General features: G+C 36.6%; 1 protein-coding gene across 50 annotated transcripts in view; it reads right to left on the bottom strand.

Moving 5' to 3' along the window:
• GPHN (gephyrin) overlaps window positions 1-18,424 on the bottom strand; it is a 562,862-nt gene that overhangs the window by 64,534 nt on the left and 479,904 nt on the right. For 28 of the 50 annotated variants that reach the window (XM_023627936.2, XM_070249606.1, XM_070249611.1 and 25 more), the window contains 3 exons: window positions 14,821-14,940; window positions 13,284-13,342; window positions 12,076-12,229 (listed from right to left, as the gene is read on the bottom strand). In XM_023627936.2, the coding sequence (XP_023483704.1) occupies window positions 12,076-12,229; window positions 13,284-13,342; window positions 14,821-14,940 (333 nt within the window). Of the gene's footprint in view, window positions 1-12,075; window positions 12,230-13,283; window positions 13,343-14,805; window positions 14,941-18,424 lie in introns of all 50 variants that reach the window. The other 22 variants (XM_023627927.2, XM_070249610.1, XM_070249616.1 and 19 more) reach the window with 1 other exon arrangement.

Raw genomic sequence — 18,424 nt, 5'->3', positions numbered from 1 at the left:
TATGAATTGGAGTAGTCAGTTGGAGTGCTTCTGACACGACCACAATAACTCATTTGAAAACACTTTTAGAGCAAAAGGGGAATACAATTCTGAATATTCAATGATTAGCATTTTATTGTTATGCAAAGCTTCAAAATGAAATTTAAATACAAATGTAAAAAAAATTCAGTTCTTTTGTTGAACCATCATGAGGTGGTTTTCTGTTTTATTTATCTAAAAGAGAAATCACTTAGTTTATTAAGAAGCCTCCCTCTTTGTTTCTGTTCTTCAGAGATTTAATCCTATGGTCTTGATGGAATTGTTAAAGGGCCTAAGATTAGTTGTCATGACTCATTTTCTCTCTCTTTTTATGTGTTGAAATGGGTTTGTCTGCATCTAAGACATTTCCCCTTTTTGCAAAGGGAAGATGATTGGACTTTTATAGTGGTCAGTAACTCTTTCCATACCCACTGCAAACAGCTCCTTTTATATCCTTACATTTCTTTCTCCCTCTTCCGGAAAACTTAATTTATTAGGAGATCAAAAACCAATTCTGGTTATTATGGGCACACATTAGAAATATCCAGATATCCCAGATAAACAAATCTAACACAAAAAGGGGGAAAAAGTAAGATTATAAACTCTAATGGATCATGTTCCTATTCTACATGGCTTTTCATTGAACTTTGGAAAAAAGTTTTAATTTAGAGTTAAGCTAACTGCCTTGGTTACTAGGTTATAAGATGAGAAGGAAAAAATAACACTCAAGAACTTTGAACATAATTTAAAGAGTCTTTAAGAATGTAGTTTATAAATACAGAGGTTTATAGATTGTATTAGAAGAGTTCATAAACTATTTCTATTATAATGACTCTGGACAAATTAGACTGATTTAATAGTTTTGGCTTAAAAACTGTCCTGTGTTTTCTTCCTGACTTCACTACCATGTAAGAAAATTATACTGGAATAATATTCTAATTATGCAAATCTTGGGCTTATTTTCTCATAAACAAAAAGTCCTAATTTTAATCTTCTAACTTTCCTTTCCTGGTTTTGCTAGAAAATAGCAAAATTTGTATTCATCTGAATCTGGGAATGATGATATGAAATGTCTCTGTGAAAGGAGACTGATGAGGTTCAAGACATGCTATCCCAAAATATGGCACTTCCTATATTGAATATTTTAAACCGGAGGAATTTGAGAAATGGCCTGTGTAGGAAGGACTTTCTGACCTTCTCCTGAAGCAGGTCATTAAACCCTCATGTGAGAGGGGCCTTCCATACGCCCTGAGGAAAGGAGCATCCTCATCTCTGAAGATGAAGGGACACAGAAGGGAAACTGAATGAACAGGCCTTGCTAAATTTCTCCCAGTTTACTACCCTTACCTCATACCCTTTGTCCTATTATGTCTTTACACAACTTTCCACTCTTCATCAAACCTAATATAAAAATGCTCAGGTTTAATAGTTTCTTCAGGTCTTCATTTTCCTATGAAGGTGAACAGGAGCAGGTTTTGCCAACCCAAAATATGCCACTTTGGCCTGAGGATTATTTTGAGACAGACAATAAAAACCCTGCATATTTAGGAAAAGCTCTTTACCTCCCCCCCAACTGCCTAATTGGAAAGGGAGTCTGTCCCAGGAAGTCAGTTATTACCAGAAACACCTTTTTATCTAAGAAACTTAACTGCATAACAGGGCAACCTTTGTTTTCTAAACATTTCCTCCGCCTTCCTGTGAATGGCTTTTCTCCCCTTCGTAGCCCAAGAAGCCTACCCCTTTCCTTAGCTCAGGACGTTACATAAGCCTCAACTATCTGGCTGCCTTTTGAGTCTTCATATCTTTATGGGGCTCTTGTACTACGTAATTTTATCTTTTTTTCTCCTGTTAATCTGTCTTATATCAATTTAATTATTAGACCAGCCAAAGAATCTAGAAGGGAAGAAGGGAAAATTTTTCCAGGCCTACAAAGGCTCTCGTCTCACGTAAAACTCATATTAAATAAACGTGTACAATTTTCTCTTGTTAATCTTCTGTTACAGGGTAACAAAATTTATAACCTGAGAAATTAGAAGAATAGAGGAAAAAGATGGTTTTCTTTCCCTACAAGATGATTTCTTATAATGCTTCTGTTAGATCATAAAATTTAATATGAAATTAAATTTTAATTTCCAGACACTTAGTTAATTCTAAGATTTTTTTTCTTTTTGAGGAAATTAGCTCTGAACTAACATCGCTGCCAATCCTCCTCTTTTTGCTGAGGAAGATTGGCCCTGAGTGAACATCTGTGCCCATTTTCTTCTATTTTATATGTGGGATGCCTGCCACAGCATGGCGCAACAAGCTCTGTGTAGGTCTGCACCCAGGATCATGGCCCATCAAAAAAGTGGTACATGGGGCTGGCCCTATGGTGTAGTGGTTAAGTTCAGTGTGCTCTGCTTTGGCGGTCTGAGTTCGCGGGTCTGGATCCTGGGTGTGGACCTACACCACTCATCAGCCATGCTGTGGCTGTGACCCACATATAAAGTGGAGGAGGACTGGCACAGATGTTAGCTCAGGGCAAATCTTCCTCAGCAAAACAACAACAACAACAACAAAATGGTACAAATCTGAATTGACCACATCTCCAGAAGATAATGACCTAATCTAGGCTGAAAGTAGCCAGAAGTGGGGGGACCAAGAAATGACACTGAAATCAGAACTTTCTCAAGTGTACTATGACGTTCAAAACATAAGTTGTGACAAACTATGGCAGAGAACACAAACTATCTTAGCCTAAATTGTTTTAACACCAGCTCATTCAGAACCATATGTTCTAAGATAAGACCACTCACAAATTGATTTAATAGTAACTCTATATAGACTCATATGTTCCAAAGATAAGACCACTGACTGTTCCAGCAACTTGCTTAGATTACACACTCTGATTGAGTCCTACCCGGGTCTCCCTTACCTAAAATTGGCTAGTGACTAACTCTAGCACATTCAATATCCTATATATAGCCTTCCATAACTTGCCCCTTTTCAGACACTACTGAGAGTCTGTCAAGGTGGTGCCCTTCCTTTCCGAAAATTTAATACCCACTCAAAAAAAAAAAAAAAAGAAATAATCAACATGTCTCATGTTTCTCTAGTGGTCTTTGTATCAGGGTTTTGATACTTCTGTTCCTCAGTGACACACATCTACTGAAATTATTTCTCAACACCACTTTCATGACTTTCTCCTCTTTAACTTTACTTAGAACTGTCTCCCAGTCTGCCAGTCCATGGTCATTTACTTTCATTGTTTAAATACTATACCAAAGGCTCAAGACTCACCTCCCTTAAGAAAGCTACCATTAAAACTTTTATCCCATATACCTGTATTCTTCTAGAACTTTGTATACATCTAATATTAATAAACTATCAGTTTGTTATCTAATTTTTATATGTGCATATTTCTTTAAAACTTTTTTAAATTTTAAAATAATTATATATTCACAGAAAGTTGTAAAAATAGTATAGAGAGGTCCCCTGTACTCTTCACCCAGTTTGCTATGTAGTAACATTTTATATAACTATTGTATAATATTAAAACCAGGAAACTGACATTGGTATAATGTATATGTATAATTCTTTGCCATTTTACCATGCCTCAATCAAGACACAGAACTATTTCATCACCACAAAGATACCCCTCATGCCAACCCTTTACAGTCACACTTTCCATTCCCTCCATCCCGAACCCATGGCAATCACTAATATGTTTTCTGTCTTTATAATTTTGTCATTTCAAGAATGTTATAGAAAAATGGAATCATACAATATGTGACCTTTTGAGATTTCTTTTTTCCCACTTAGCATAATCCCATTGAGATCTATCTAGGTTGTTGCACGCAGCAATAGTTTATGGCTTTTTCTTGCTGTTTCGAGTTTTTGGCTATTACAAATAAAGTAGACCATTTATATTTAATGTAATTATTGTATGTTAGGGCTTACACTTGCCATTTTATTTTTTGTTTTTGGTTCATTCTCTCTCTCTCTTTTTTTTTGTGCCTTCCTGTGGATTATCGGAACATCTTTTAGAATTCCATTTTGACTCACCTATAGTGTTTCGGAGTGTATCTCTTGTAGGTTTTTTTTTAGTGGTTACAAATAAACATGAGTTCTCATCACAGGATTGTCTACTTTAATGGTGAAAAATGGTAAACAAATTAAATACCTAATAACAGGGAATTGATTAAATTAATTATGAGACATCCATAAAACAACTGTCACACAGCCATCAAAGACAGATTATAGAACTACATTACTGCCATTGAAAGATATTTGTGATATGCTAGTTAAGCGAAAAGAAAGCAGATAATAAAACAGTATTTATAGAACTGTCTCATTTTTGTAAATAAATATATATTTATATAGGCACAGAAATAAGTCTGGAAGAGTATATATCAAAATGTTAGCAGTGGTTTCCTTCTCTTTTTGCATTCTTCTAGAATGTTAGCTTCGTAAAGATAGGGATTGCTGTCTTTTTGTATTTACTACTGTAGTCCTGACAACTAAAATAGTACTTGGCACATAGCAGGAACTCAATATATACTAGGCAAATGAATGAATGCTTATTTGTATTTTCTAGTTTTCCTGTAAGTAAACTGTTACTACAATCTAATCTCTTTATGTTAAAAATAGTGTATACCCAAAAGAATTTCATGTGGGGTCTTGAAGAGATATTTGTACACCCATATTCATAGTAGCATTATTCATGATAGCCAAAAGGTGGAAGCAACCCAAGTGCCCACTGATGGCTGGATGGATAAACAAACTGTGCTATATACATAGAGTGGAACATTATTCAGCCTTAAAAAGGAAGGAAATTCTGACACATACTACAACATGGATGAAACTTGAGGACATTTTGCTAAGTGAAATAAGCCAGACACAAAAGGACAAATTCTGTATGATTCCACTTAAATGAGGTAGCTAGAGTAATCAAATTCACAGAAACAGAAAGTAGAATGGTGGTTGCCAGGGGCTGGGTGAGGGGGAAATGGGGAGCTGTTATTTAATAAGTAAAGAATTTCAGTTTTGCAAGATGAAAACAGTTCTGGAGATTAGTTGTACAGCAATGTGAATGTACTTGATACTAATGAACTGTACACTTAAAAATGGTTAAGATGGTAAATTTTATGTTATGTGTATTTTACTATAAAAATGAAAAAAAAATTTTTAAATGTCACTGATGACTGGCAAAAACAGTTTCAGGGAATAGTGATGCCTCTATAAAAAGAGGCAAGTCAGGAAGGAAGTACTCCATTCTTCACGGTAGGAAGGGAAAGATGGTGAGTGAGATTAGGTAATGGTGGAACATCAGGTGGAAATATCCCAAGGAAGTTGAAAATGAAGCCCTGAACTTACAAAAGAGGTCAGGATTGGGGCTATAGATATGGGAAATTACCTGCATATATTTGACATGAGAGAAAAACTCTAAGGGAGAATTTAGAGGGAATGGAGGAGGACAGCAGAGAACAGAATCTTGGGGGAATACTCCATTTAGGGAATGGGAGAAAGATAATGAACAATGAAAGGGAATAAAGAAGTAGTAGCCACAGCATCAAGAGAGAACAGAGTCACAGAACACAAGGAAAGAGACAGTTTCAAAGTGTTGGGCGAGGAGTGTCACTGATGTCAAATGGTATAGATAAGTTAAGGAGAATGAGTATCAGAGCAGGACTTGGGGATTAGGAGGTTATTAGTGTACAGGAAAGCAGTTTCTGTAGTAACGGGGCACTAATCAGATTTGGGAATTTTATGAGAAAGTGGACAGTGAGGAAGGAAGGGCAGTGGGTGAAGACCTCTCTTTCAACAAATTTAGTAGTGAATAGGAGGGGAACAGTGCAGTAGCTCAAGGAGCAACAAGGTGTTAAATATTTGGATGTAGAAGGGAGACAAACCACTAGAGAGAAAACAATGAAAGACAGAAGACATAAGAAATAATTTAGAAGCCAAAGTTTTAAAGAAGGTGAGAAAGAATGGGTTTAAAGGTAGAAGTAGAAGAATTGTTCTTATAAAGGAGAATTACTTTTTCCTTTTAGATTGGAAGAAAGGAAGATAGCTACAAGAATGGAGAAAATTTTGAGGTAAAGAGAAAGGAAGATGAGGGAGTCCCCATCCAGTTCAGTTTGACAAATATGTTCTTAGCTTCATTTTTTCTATAAAGGTGGTGAGGTCATCTGCCAAGAGTGACAGAGTAGGGCTGTTACTGAGGTTTAAAGAATGTATAGAATGTATGAATGATCTACCCACTGAAGGAATGTGCTAGGAAATCAACAAGACAGTTATATCAGAATTATTGAGCAACTCTAAGTGCCAGGTTGACATTAAATGGCAGAAATATGTAGTGGGCCAGGTAATCACAGTTCCACGAGTTTTTTCAGTTATGTTTTTCTGGTTGGGAGCAAAAATGGAGAGAGTGGAGGATGGAGTCATTCCATTTGGATATTAGCATAGCAAGCAAAGGAAGAGATTAAACGAGTGAACCTATCTGAAGTGTTAGTGAGGGCAACTTTAAAGTGGTGAGCCATGGTCTTTAATCTGGACAAGAAGTTTAGTATAGCTAGAAGACATGGACTATCTAACCTGACAGATTTCAGAGATTTCCATTGAAAAGCTGGAGAAATGAAATTTAAGGAAGATATTGCCATTGAAAAGCTGGAGAAATGAAACTTAAGGAAGCTTTAGTCAGAAGCGTAGTGGCAGAGTGGAAAAAAGTCATAATGGCCAAAAGACTTAGGTGTAAAACCAGGCTCCACTGCTTATGCAAAATATATGATGTTGGGCAAGTTGCTTTGTTTTTGAGTTTCAATTTTCTCTCACATAAAATGAAGGATAATTATACTAACCTCATGGTGTTGCTTTAATCATAAAACATATAGCAGTACTGGTCATAGGTCATAGTAGGCACTCAACTTCCTACTCCTTCTCATATTAACAGGGACAAAGACTTTAAAGACACTAGTTTTATAACAGCAGCTGCTTGTGGAAGGCCCCAAAGAATATTATATGGAGATTTTAGACAGACTTTATATTTCTAAAGTTCAAACTTGTTTTTACAGGCCTCTGTTACTGACAATGGCCAAGAAAATTTCAAAAGATGGAATAGAATAAGCAAAGGCATAGTGGAGATACATATACTTCATTCTCTGTGTGTGTATGTGTATACGAGAGGGAAAATATGAGTGAATGAATATGAGTTATGGAATATGGCTGAAGGTGACTGAAATAGCACCCTCAAAACTAAAAGACCTAGCATCTACTGAAGAAATAATTACTGCTAATATTTTGGGTAACTAGATAACAAATATACAATCTTGACTTCTGAAGATAATGGCAGCTGGTTGACTGATGTCCAGTCTAAAGACCTGAAGGTCACCATCTAAAGTTTCAAGGGGATCAGAATGTATTTTATGAATAAAGATATGTCACCAAGAGTCAAAACAGAAAATAAAACTGGGAAATATAAAGGTTGGGGAAAGGAGAGCAAGATACAGCTGCCTCCTAAGTGTAAAATTGCATCTCCTAACTTCTATTTATACTCATTTCCAGGTGACTTTCTCTAGTCTCATGATTTTAAATATTATCTATATGCTGATAACATCCAAATGTATGCCTTTGATTCTAATCTTTCTCCTAAGCTCCAGGCTAATACATTCAATTACCTACTCAATATTTCCACTAGAATTTCTAATAAGTATGTCAAACTTAACACGTCCAAAATGGAATCCCTGATTTCTACTGCCTAATGTTTCTCATCTAGGTAAATGATAACTATCCTTAGAATTGCTCAGGCCAAGACCTTGAAATTCATCTTGACCCTTCACTTTCTCTTATATTCTACCATGAATTCACTAGCAAATCCTGCTGGCTTTATCTTCAAAATATATCCTGCGTCTGTTTACTTCTCATCATCTCCACCGCTGCGACTCCGGTCCAAATCTCTCACTAGAGTATTGCATATCCTCCTAACTAGCCTCTCTGCTTTTTCCCTTTTCCCTCCAATATGCCATGGCATATAGAAGCCAGAGTAAACATTTAAAAATTTAACACATGTTCTGTTCCACATTGTATTTCCCTTCCTCAAAACTGGCCACTTAGAATAAAATGATCTTGCTTTTGTTACCTCTCCCACCTCATCTCCTTTTACTTTGCTCCTCTCTCTCTACTTCAGCCAGAATGACCTCCTTGCTAGTCCTCAAACATGACAAGCATGCACCCCATCTCAGGGCTTTTGTTTGTTGTTCCCTTTGCTTGGAACACAATTCCCTTTACATGGCATACAACCTCAATGTCTTCAGATTTCCACTGTAATTTGACCTCATCAGTGAGGCCTGATTACCCTATATGAAAAACAAGACTCTATCAGTCAGCTCTGGACAGGAAAACCAAAATCTTCTAGGTATTTCAACAGGGATTGGGTCGGGTGAGAGAAGGCAGGATTTAATACAGGGAATTGGTTACAAATGTGTGTTGGAAGAGTTGGAGAAACAAAAAGAGAAAAGTGTGTTACCAAAGATCAGTAACTGCAGGAAGTCACTGTTGATGCCAAAGCTATTGGTGGACAGTGATGTTACCGAGTGTTGAGGAAGCTTGTACTTCTGCTACCTTCTTTCCACTTTCTATTATCATGTTAATGCATCCCAAGGGCAAAAACTAAACCAACGGGACCACAGCTGAAAAGAGAGCCTGGGAAATCACGTTTTCAGGCTTCCGGCCTTACTGTACAGGGGAGAGTATAAAAGGGCTGATGTGGGATAAGTTTCCACAGATAATATCTGGCATATACCTCATCTACTGCCACTCTGTATCATCTTACCGTTCTTTTTCTTCTCCATACCACTAACCACTATTTGTTTGTTTACCGACTATCCCCACCATTAGAATATAAATTCTGTAAGAACAGGGAATTTGTCTGTCTTTCTGCTATATCTCCAGTAGCCAGAACAGTGCCTGATATCAGTATGGTAGCACACTAAGAGAGGAGGAATGGAGGGAGGGGCCTGACCCTGTGGAGAGGAGTATTTTAACACTGACATTGTTTAGAATTGCCAGTGCACAGTAATAATAAAAAGAAGAATGTCTTACGGTCAGTTTTATTATTGTTTTCTAATTTTCTACAGATAATGCATCCTCTTATGTGAGGGTAATGGATTAACAAAACCCTTTCTCTATCTCTAAGGACAAATCTGGCCTTGGGTTAACTTTCTAGCTCTGTTCCTCTGGAAATGTGATAAAGACGAAATGTCACCTTGTTGCTAGGCAACATTTCTTATGGTAAAAATGATCTCTGATTGGGAACCTGTATATGGATGGACTAGAAAGCACTATAAATGAATGATAAACACCTAGCGGGAAGCCACACTTTTGGGCTTCCTAAATGTGGTGACACTTGTAACTGGGCATTTTTGTTGTGGGGACCCTGGAAGCTGCCTAAGACTGTTTTGAGAAATATTGATTCCTATGTAGCACATGGACCTTCTAAGTTGGTGGCTCCTATACTCTCCTAATATAATTCTTGTTTCCTTGCACCTGAGTATCACCTGAAGAACAAAGAGAACAGGTAGCTATTGGACGGCTGTGTAGACTGCTTAGAGGACTAGTCCCACAGAAGAAGAAAGCCTGATGTTGCCCTGCTGGATGAATTCTGTTCAATGCCTTTCTAAGCAAACTGTTTCAGGTATAGTGTATTCACATTTTGTAAGTCTGATGTTTAGTTAAGAGAACCCCTGGCGGGCATTCCACTATGTAGTAGATGCTCAATAAATATTTATCGAACAAATGCATGAGGTTGGAAACACATGCCCACAATTATGTAATTACTGGATGGTATTAGCTAAATCATAACATGCATAGTTTGTGGAAATCAATAAATGTCTCCATTGGCTATTCTGTGTTATAGTTCATAATTGTACCTCCCCAATTTTGAAATAATTCCCTCGTCCTGAAGAAGCTCAGGTAGTCACAAAATATTGCACAGGTTTTAAATATCGTCTATATAGACATCTTGTATGGCATTCTTTGGATTGCCCAAGGCCACTGTTCTGTTTACCAATATACCATGATGGATTCAAGAAGGGGATATATGCGAAGCCATATATATCAGGGATAATCAGAACTAATACTTAAGGAGAGCTTGTGCTGTGACTGACTAAATTATAGACTTGACACATTAATAGAGGAATGTAATTTCTTTTGGCCTCTCTGAAAATAAATGATTTTTTTTCCTATTATTTTCTGGCTATCTGGGAATCTCAAGCCCTCAGAAGAAACACTATGCTTTATTTATCTCTTTTATCCTAGGTTCCATTATAGCATCTGGCAAAGAGGTACCCAATAAACATTTGTTTAAACTATATGGTCAGAGAGAGTCATAACAACAGCTAACTTTGGACAAGAGTAGGGGAGGAATGTCAAGCTTACATTGACTAAGAGATTAAAGAATTCAGAAGCATTATTCTCTTGGAAAACCATGGTAAGTATAGCAGACCAGAGAAAGTAGGGGAAGGGAGTCATATAGAATCTACCATAACCTCTCTAAGAATAATCAAGTGTACAGGGGCAGGGAAGTAGGACTACAAATTTTTCCTTAGATTCCATGATGTAAGTACCATTTCTGTTCTTATCCCATCACTTTTCCACCACCACTAGTAAGTAGTGTTAGTAAAGAGTGTAAAAGACAGCTTTAAAAAAAACACTACCAAGGTACTCTGGGGGATAACTGAGACTATTTGTCCAGTTCTACAAAAGCATTAGGAAGAATACAAGAAATATAGCTTAAACAATATTGCCTAATAACTAGTTATTTATGAATTTGCTCATTCTCTTTAGCTTTCCCAAACTTCACGAACTCTCATAGATGCACAAAGCATATAAATAAATCACAAGTAAGAGTAGCTCATGAAGTCAACCAGTTTAACAGAAATTTCTTTCTGATGCTAAACATATTGTCAGTTGGTCCTAGAGATATTAAAATCTTCACTATGTAGATCAATTGAAAAGAACGTTTGTTTTGAGTCAATCAGTAGTTTTAGGGAATGACTAGAGCGCCTACACAGGGAAGTAAGCAAATCTAGAATATTGATTTATCTATCCATTAGCAAAACAAAATATTCCATTCTTTTCTTTTGCCCTTTCTAAAAGAACTATAACGGTAATTAAGAGAGGCCCTTGAAAATGTTCATTTCCAAGACCTTAAGAAATTAAAAATAATGGTAACAAATGGCTTATTTTCAGGACAAAATTAAAGATTAAAAAAGAAAAAAACGAAATCCTGTTCATAATTTTTTAAATATTAAGGGTCTAAAAAAATTATTTAAAAAAATCTCAATAGTTTCTGATTCTGCTCTTAGGCTTTGAATTTCCAGCAGATTCACTTTTCAATATTCCCAGTTTGACTTTTGAGCCTCCAATTGAAGTTTTGTATAACCTAAGCAAAACGAGGAACTGGAGTTTTTCAAGAGTTCTCAGAAAAAGACGGACCAAATTCCCCTTCTTAAATCAAGGCTGAAATGATATTTTGACACATTCTGAATAGCATGCCACTTAGAGATGCTATCTTTAGAAAAACAAACAAACCAACCTGATTTTCAACTCCTTCCTTGTGATTAAAGATCACAAAGAACTTGTAGCAAGAAGAAGTTAGGATTAGCCATGGTGTCCTGATTCATTGAATTACCTCCCACACTTAGGTGGCCCATCATCTTAGCAGCAGAGTGGGTACAATTCATTGTCCTGATACACTAAGTACTGAGTTTGCACAGTTGAATACCTATAGCTAACAGTCAACGTTCTTTGTTTGTATGTACCAAGCGTGTGGAAGGGCCATTAGTTGTAATAGTTCCTTCTAATAAATGGAAGGGAATATTTCTTAATATATAATTTCTAGTTCTTCCTTCTTTTCATCTTCTGCACTTGGACTATGCTGAGGCCAATTTATTATTTCCCTGTTACAGGAATGTGGTAAGACATATAACCCACAATGTTCTGTTTACAACACAGAACAGATGTCAAATGTCAGAAATACTTTTATCTGAAACTCTTTCCTCACCCCCCTTTTTTTTTTACCTCATTCCCTGTTGACATGACTGCAACCACTGGGAACTTATTAACTTCAACCTCTGTGACACCTACAGTGGCCAGAAGACCAATCTCTGATGGGCCCATGTGGGTTCCTTTGGCCAAAACGCATTCTCCTCTTTTAATGTCATGGCCGATAGGTCTGAAAGTCAAAGCAGAACCATAAACAATAAGACTAAGAATAATATTTTCTCAACTCAGAGGGAAAATTTAGTGTCAGAGAAGGAGGACACTCAAGGGGGGAAAAAGTGACAAGATGACGTAGAATCGAAATAATAAAATGAAGAGATTCTAAAAACTCCATGCTTTTTTAATTAAAAAGTTTAAATCACATAACAGAAGACAGAAATAAGATTTGTATGTATTACTGCTAAAAAGGAATATGTTACTTCATATTTGAAAATTATTTTACAAATTGCTTTGTACTACATTACAGTCAAAAACACCAGTTGCAAACTTTGTTTGATTTAAGGCAAGAATTTACATGAAAATATCTAGAGCATTAATGATAAGAGGTCCGTAGCTTGTTAGCTTTGTGGTGAAGAGAATAATGCTGCTGAGGTTCCAGCTGTGGACATAGTTTTCATCGGGACCTCTTAGCTGGTCCAGTTCTGTGGCTACACAGGTTCATTCACTCGGCCTGCTGTCACAGGGAGAGGAGAAGTGTAGCATTGTCACAAGGAAATGTTAACAAATTAGTATTAATGGAGTCAGAGCAAACATATTCCATTGTAAGAAAAATAATTTAAAGTACATGCATTACTTATGGTAGGACAGCAGTCTCATCTTGTATATAAAGAGGAGCAGATTATTCCATCATTATTGGTAGTCAGTAGAGGAGGGGCTGTCAGCTAATTGTGTAAATATCCAGTTTTGGAATTATCTGTGTTAATGCCAAATTCTGGATTATCTAGGAGTAGAATTAGCTATGGATTATGTAGGCTCATGACTTTACCTCCTTCTCATGTTGCTTTTGACTATCTACTTTGCCTTTACCATCTTCGCGAAAAAGTAATCAGGGCAGACATGGGATGTAGAATTCAGAAAAATTCATTTTGCTGCTTGTTAAAAGCCCTGAAAGCTAATGGCTAATTGACTAATGATTGAGCTGTGGATTTATAATAGCCATGCTTTCCTGAGTTTATGATCATGGAGAAGCAAAAGCTGGCTATACATTCTATATGTTATGAACTTACCTGATATCTTGGCCTGGCCGAGCTTGCACCAGAATTCGTACTTCAAGTTCCTCAGTGCCCTGTGATAAGAATAAGTCACGTAATTTCAAAAAGAACAATCTAACAGAATTTCTGATCAACAGAATTTAGCTACTCAAATGCTTTTACATTCAGAATATATACAAATGTAGAGAAAAATAAAACTATCTGCTAAACCCTTTGAACACAATGAATTTCCTGAAAAACTAGGTTAGATGCCAAGGAATAAATAAATAAATAAAACATTTGCAAGCATTTAAAAAATGTACCAATTCAAATATTGAATCCTACTTGGTAAGTAGTATTTTCAAGGAAAAACAAAATATATATACGTATGTGGCTATCCTAATAGACACAGTGAATTTGCATGGAGATAACCCATCTCTTCTGTTCCCACGAATCATGGGTACAACACTACACTAAAGTTCCCAAATATCTGCAGAAATTTGAGGGAAGGACTTATAGTTTGCCTGGCAGTAGGTTTCTGTAAATTAATGGTGATCATCAATTTTACATTTATGGGCTGTGAATAATATTGTGACACTGGAACTATGTCTTGTCATCTGGCAGAGTCTGTGGATGCATGTGTTCTGGATTTCAATACTCTGCTGGCTTCTCTGATGCCAGTAAATCTGCTGGACAGTTTTAACAGCAGGCAATGTGATCTGTATGCCAAGAGTTCAATTTTCTAAGCCTAACATGTTGGGAAAGTGATTAAAAAGAAAATCCCCAGATCAAGAAAAGTGGCTGTCTCTCAGCATGGCTGAATTTTACTCTATACTGAGCCCAGGAGAATATATATTTATTTTTAACTCTAGTTTTTAAAATATAAGATGTCTTAAACTTCTTCACAAAATGAGTAAGGTAGCCAGTTGTTAAAACCTCGGTTGAAACTATTTTTTTATTAGTGGCTCAACCTCTGGTTTCAATACTCATCACTAGTTTCAATGAGATGAAGGCCTCCTTAGACCAAAAAAGATCCCAGGTTCTTTATTTAAGGCAATAGAGGGGGAACTGACATCAATTTAATATCTCCAGGCTGTCATTTGGTGGCACAGATATTCCTGAATTATAGAAAACCAGAACTGGTTTAGTTGCTTAGTGTAATACTCAAGAACTGGCCCAAATGTTCTATGCTAAATTCTTCTCTATTAAATTCTCCTTCATATTTTATCAGAAGCTTGTCCTGATGAGCAAATTTCTCAGCCAGAAGGTATGTCAATAGTTAATATCTCTGCTCTTCTATCTTGAGGTAATTTTTTTACTCGTTTGCATGTGAAATTTCTCGGATCAAATGTGGTTCAAATTCTGCTATAATCACAGCGATGATCATAAAAATTTTCTCCTGTAACAAAAGATTTTCAAGCCTAAGGCAAATCCTTCTTTACTGGAGACCCATATATGCAAGATCTTAACATAACCAAAAAAAACTGAGTTAATCTCATAAACATTGCAGAAAATGGGCATGACTTATAATATTGCCATAGAAATGGAGCAGTAAGACCTGGTAATGACGTACATCATCGGATTCCCTGATAAGTTCGGTATCTTCCACTTGTACTACTGCATCAGCACCGCAGGGGATGGGAGCACCTGTTGTAACTCGCATGACTTGTCCTGGCATTACTGTCTGAGTCGGCTGAAAATGCAAACATGTAAGAAAGAATTGATTTACTTTGCTGCTGCAAAGGAAAAGTCTGCAGGAGATGGAATATTTTTAGAAACAAACCATAAAAGGAAAGTCTTACAGTCTTACTAATTTTGGGCCAATGTGATAAAAGTCACAAACAGGTGCACTTATACCAAAGAAACTTTAACTTGATTTAAGATAATGACTATTAGATGTCTTTCTTGTTACCCTGTTTTCCTTTTGAAGAACTGCCACTTACATTTGCCACTATTGTCTCTCACTCAAATAACGTGAATTTTCTTAATATATGTAAAGTGATTCAAGAATCTTTAAGAAAGAAAATGCCATGCAATATGATTCTATGAATGACAACATTATATCCCAGATTTTCATCATCTGAGCTTTCATATGGATGGTATGGGAGACTGACTACAGGATATGCCCTGCAAACTCCCCCAGCATACGGAAAAGCAGATTTCTGAAAGATCCATCTCATAGGATTGGTCTGGCCTCAGAAGAGTCGGTTGTCATGGGTCATGATTTAGGTTGGAGTTGGGAAAATGAATGCTTCAGATTTCCCCTAAAAGAAAATTCTGAGATAATATTAATTCCCCAATAAAAAAGCTATCTTTCCAAAGATATCTGCTTCATAAGTATTTAAAATCTTGGGTCACAAGAATGTGAGCATACTTAAAACTACTGAACTGTACACTTAAAAATGGTTAAGATGCTACATTTTATGCTGTGTGTTTTTTTACCACGTTTAAAAAAAATTTTAGGGAACAGTTAAGGAAAAATATTCCTCCATTAGATGAACAAAGTAAAACTGGAAATTTATTTATTAGAAAAGGCTTAAAAAGCTTCTTTCCATAATATTATTGCTGCAAACAATACCACCAACAGCTACTATTTATTGAAGCCTCAATCTATGCTAGGTTCAGCGTTAAGTGCATTATTATATTCTAAAATATAAGCTCTACAAAGATAGGAATTTGTTTTGTTTTCTGTTGGCCTCTCCAGATCACATCCCCATTCTCTATCCTGTGTTGTAGCCCAGAAGGCTGACCTCTATGGACTGTCGCAACCAGGTTCCATCACTCTGGCTGCTAATTAGATTCAGTCAATGAGAAGGACTAACAAGAGATCAGAGGGTGAGAGAGTGAGAAAAGTAGGGTTTTATTCCTCTTGCTCTTTCCCAGCTAGGCTGCAGTTTGGTGATGGCTATGTCATCTCTACCACTGAGGACTACAGCTCCTGTTGGGTGGCCCTCTCCCATAGCTATGAATCTCCCCAGGTCCAGGTATGACTCTCTGCCTTTGTCCCTTCAGATCTAGAGGTGGTAATGGAATCTCAGTGTTACTAGCACCTAGGTGCTTCACATTTCTTTGTTAATTTCCTTTAACCCTTTCTATATCTTAGATGTAGTCCCTGCATTAACCTTCTTTAATCATCCCTTTTCCAGACATATTTATTGCTTTATCATCCTAACGCCTAGAAAGTATCTGGCACAACGTTGGCAGTCAATAAATATTCCAGAATGAATGAATGAACATGCATGATCTCATTATCACAACAACTACATCAAGTATGCAGTCCTTCTTGACTTACAACTCCAGTGTTCTCCCTGCTACTCTCCCACAGTCACTGGAGAAAGAGATTCTTGGGATCAGATCTGGCACTGAACTATGTACCTTATATCCCCTTATTCTGTTATTAGAATAAAAGACATTCCAGCCTTATTCAGAATTGTTACACTTTAATGTAATATTCTACCAAGATAATGCATAGGATTTAAAATGAACAATGTAGGGTTTAATACATTAAATTTTTAAAAAACCTTCAACCCCAGATATTACTACTTGTCTGAGACATCTCTTAATCCACTATATATGACCATTTTGCAGTGCAGTGATTTTTGATGAAAAAAATTAAAGTTTTGAGTTGATATGTGTTTTTTTTTTTTTTTTTGAGGAAGATTAGCCCTGAGCTGACATCTGCCACCAGTCCTCCTCTTTTTGCTGAAGAAGATTGGCCCTGAGATAACATCTGTGCCCATTTTTCTCTATTTTATATGTGGGACACCTGCCACAGTATGGCTTGATAAGCAGTGCCAGGTCCACGCCTGGGATCTGAACTGGCGAACCACAGGCCACTGAAGCAGAGTGTGTGAATTTAACTGCTACACTACCAGGGCTGGCCTCAATATATGTGTTTTTTTAGTAGAGGTGCTAATGCCAAAACTATCTTTGGAGCTTGTGGAACAAAGATATTTAATATAGGCCTAAGGAAGTATTTCTTTTGCTGAAAGTGCTTTTTTTTTTTTTTTTTGAGGAAGATTAACCCTGAGCTAACATCTGCTGCCAAGCCTCTTTTTTTTTGCTGAGGAAGACTGGCCCTGAGCTAACATCGGTGCCCATCTTCCTCTACTTTATATGTGGGAGGTGTGCCCATCTTCCTCTACTTTATATGTGGGATGTCTGCCACAGCATGGATTGACAAGTGGTACATAGGTCTGTACCTAGGATCCGAACCGGGAAACCCAGGCCACCGAAGCAGAACGTGGGAACTTAACCGCTGCACTGCCAGGCTGGCCCCTGAAAGTGCCCTTTTGACCAAGGCAGAAAGTGAATCCTAAAGCGAGTTTCAGGGCAGTTGCCTCTTAAGCTGAAGTGTGTTAGCCTGGAGCCCTGCCTCAATTAGTTGGGTTCAATGTATCATATTCTGTAAACTTACTTTAAGTTTTACTGTAGTTTTACCAGTAATTTTCTCCACTCCTTGGCTTGAACCAACTAAGGAGGGTTTTTGTATGGTTATTAAATAAAAAATTTGGCTCCTTTCCAAGACCAGTAATTCTAAGTAGTAGGTGAAGGATTCCTACCAGCTCACTTATATTAAATCTAATGTAAAAGATATTATTGCATATATAAAGACATTTATATATCCGCTTAGAGGAGACATATAAACTGCAATTGAACTGAATCAACTGAAAAACTCTAACAATACATGAAGTACTTCTTTTAGATTGTTAAGACTAGTAACTAATTCTTTTTTATTTTTGTTGATATGCTTTACATATTTATATAAAGTAAAAACAGTTAAAATTTTGATTTTTCCTTAATGGAGGTATTGAGTTGGATGATTTGAGCTTTGTCCAATGATAGTACTTTATAATTACGTAGTATTTTCTTTCAAAGTGTTCAGGGCTAATCAATAGGACCAAACTATAAGTGATTTAAAGTCAAGTATTTTGGTACACCAAGAAACCAAAATCACTGTCTCAGTGTATGCAATGGCACCCTAATGCTTAAGGGTATTTACTTTCAATAAGTGAGCAGTTTGGCTCTTGTAAGATCTCTGAGATTACTATAAAGTCTGTATGATACATCAGTTATATGGTTATATAGATATTATATAGTATATCAATATATAGATATAGATACAGTTATATAGATGACAGACATCACGGATAATTGAAGAAAAATTCCATTTTCTT

The sequence above is a fragment of the Equus caballus genome, chromosome 24, assembly GCF_041296265.1.
Source record: "Equus caballus isolate H_3958 breed thoroughbred chromosome 24, TB-T2T, whole genome shotgun sequence".
NCBI classification, from domain to species: domain Eukaryota; kingdom Metazoa; phylum Chordata; class Mammalia; order Perissodactyla; family Equidae; genus Equus; species Equus caballus.
This window is presented reverse-complemented; position numbering and strand designations above follow the sequence as displayed.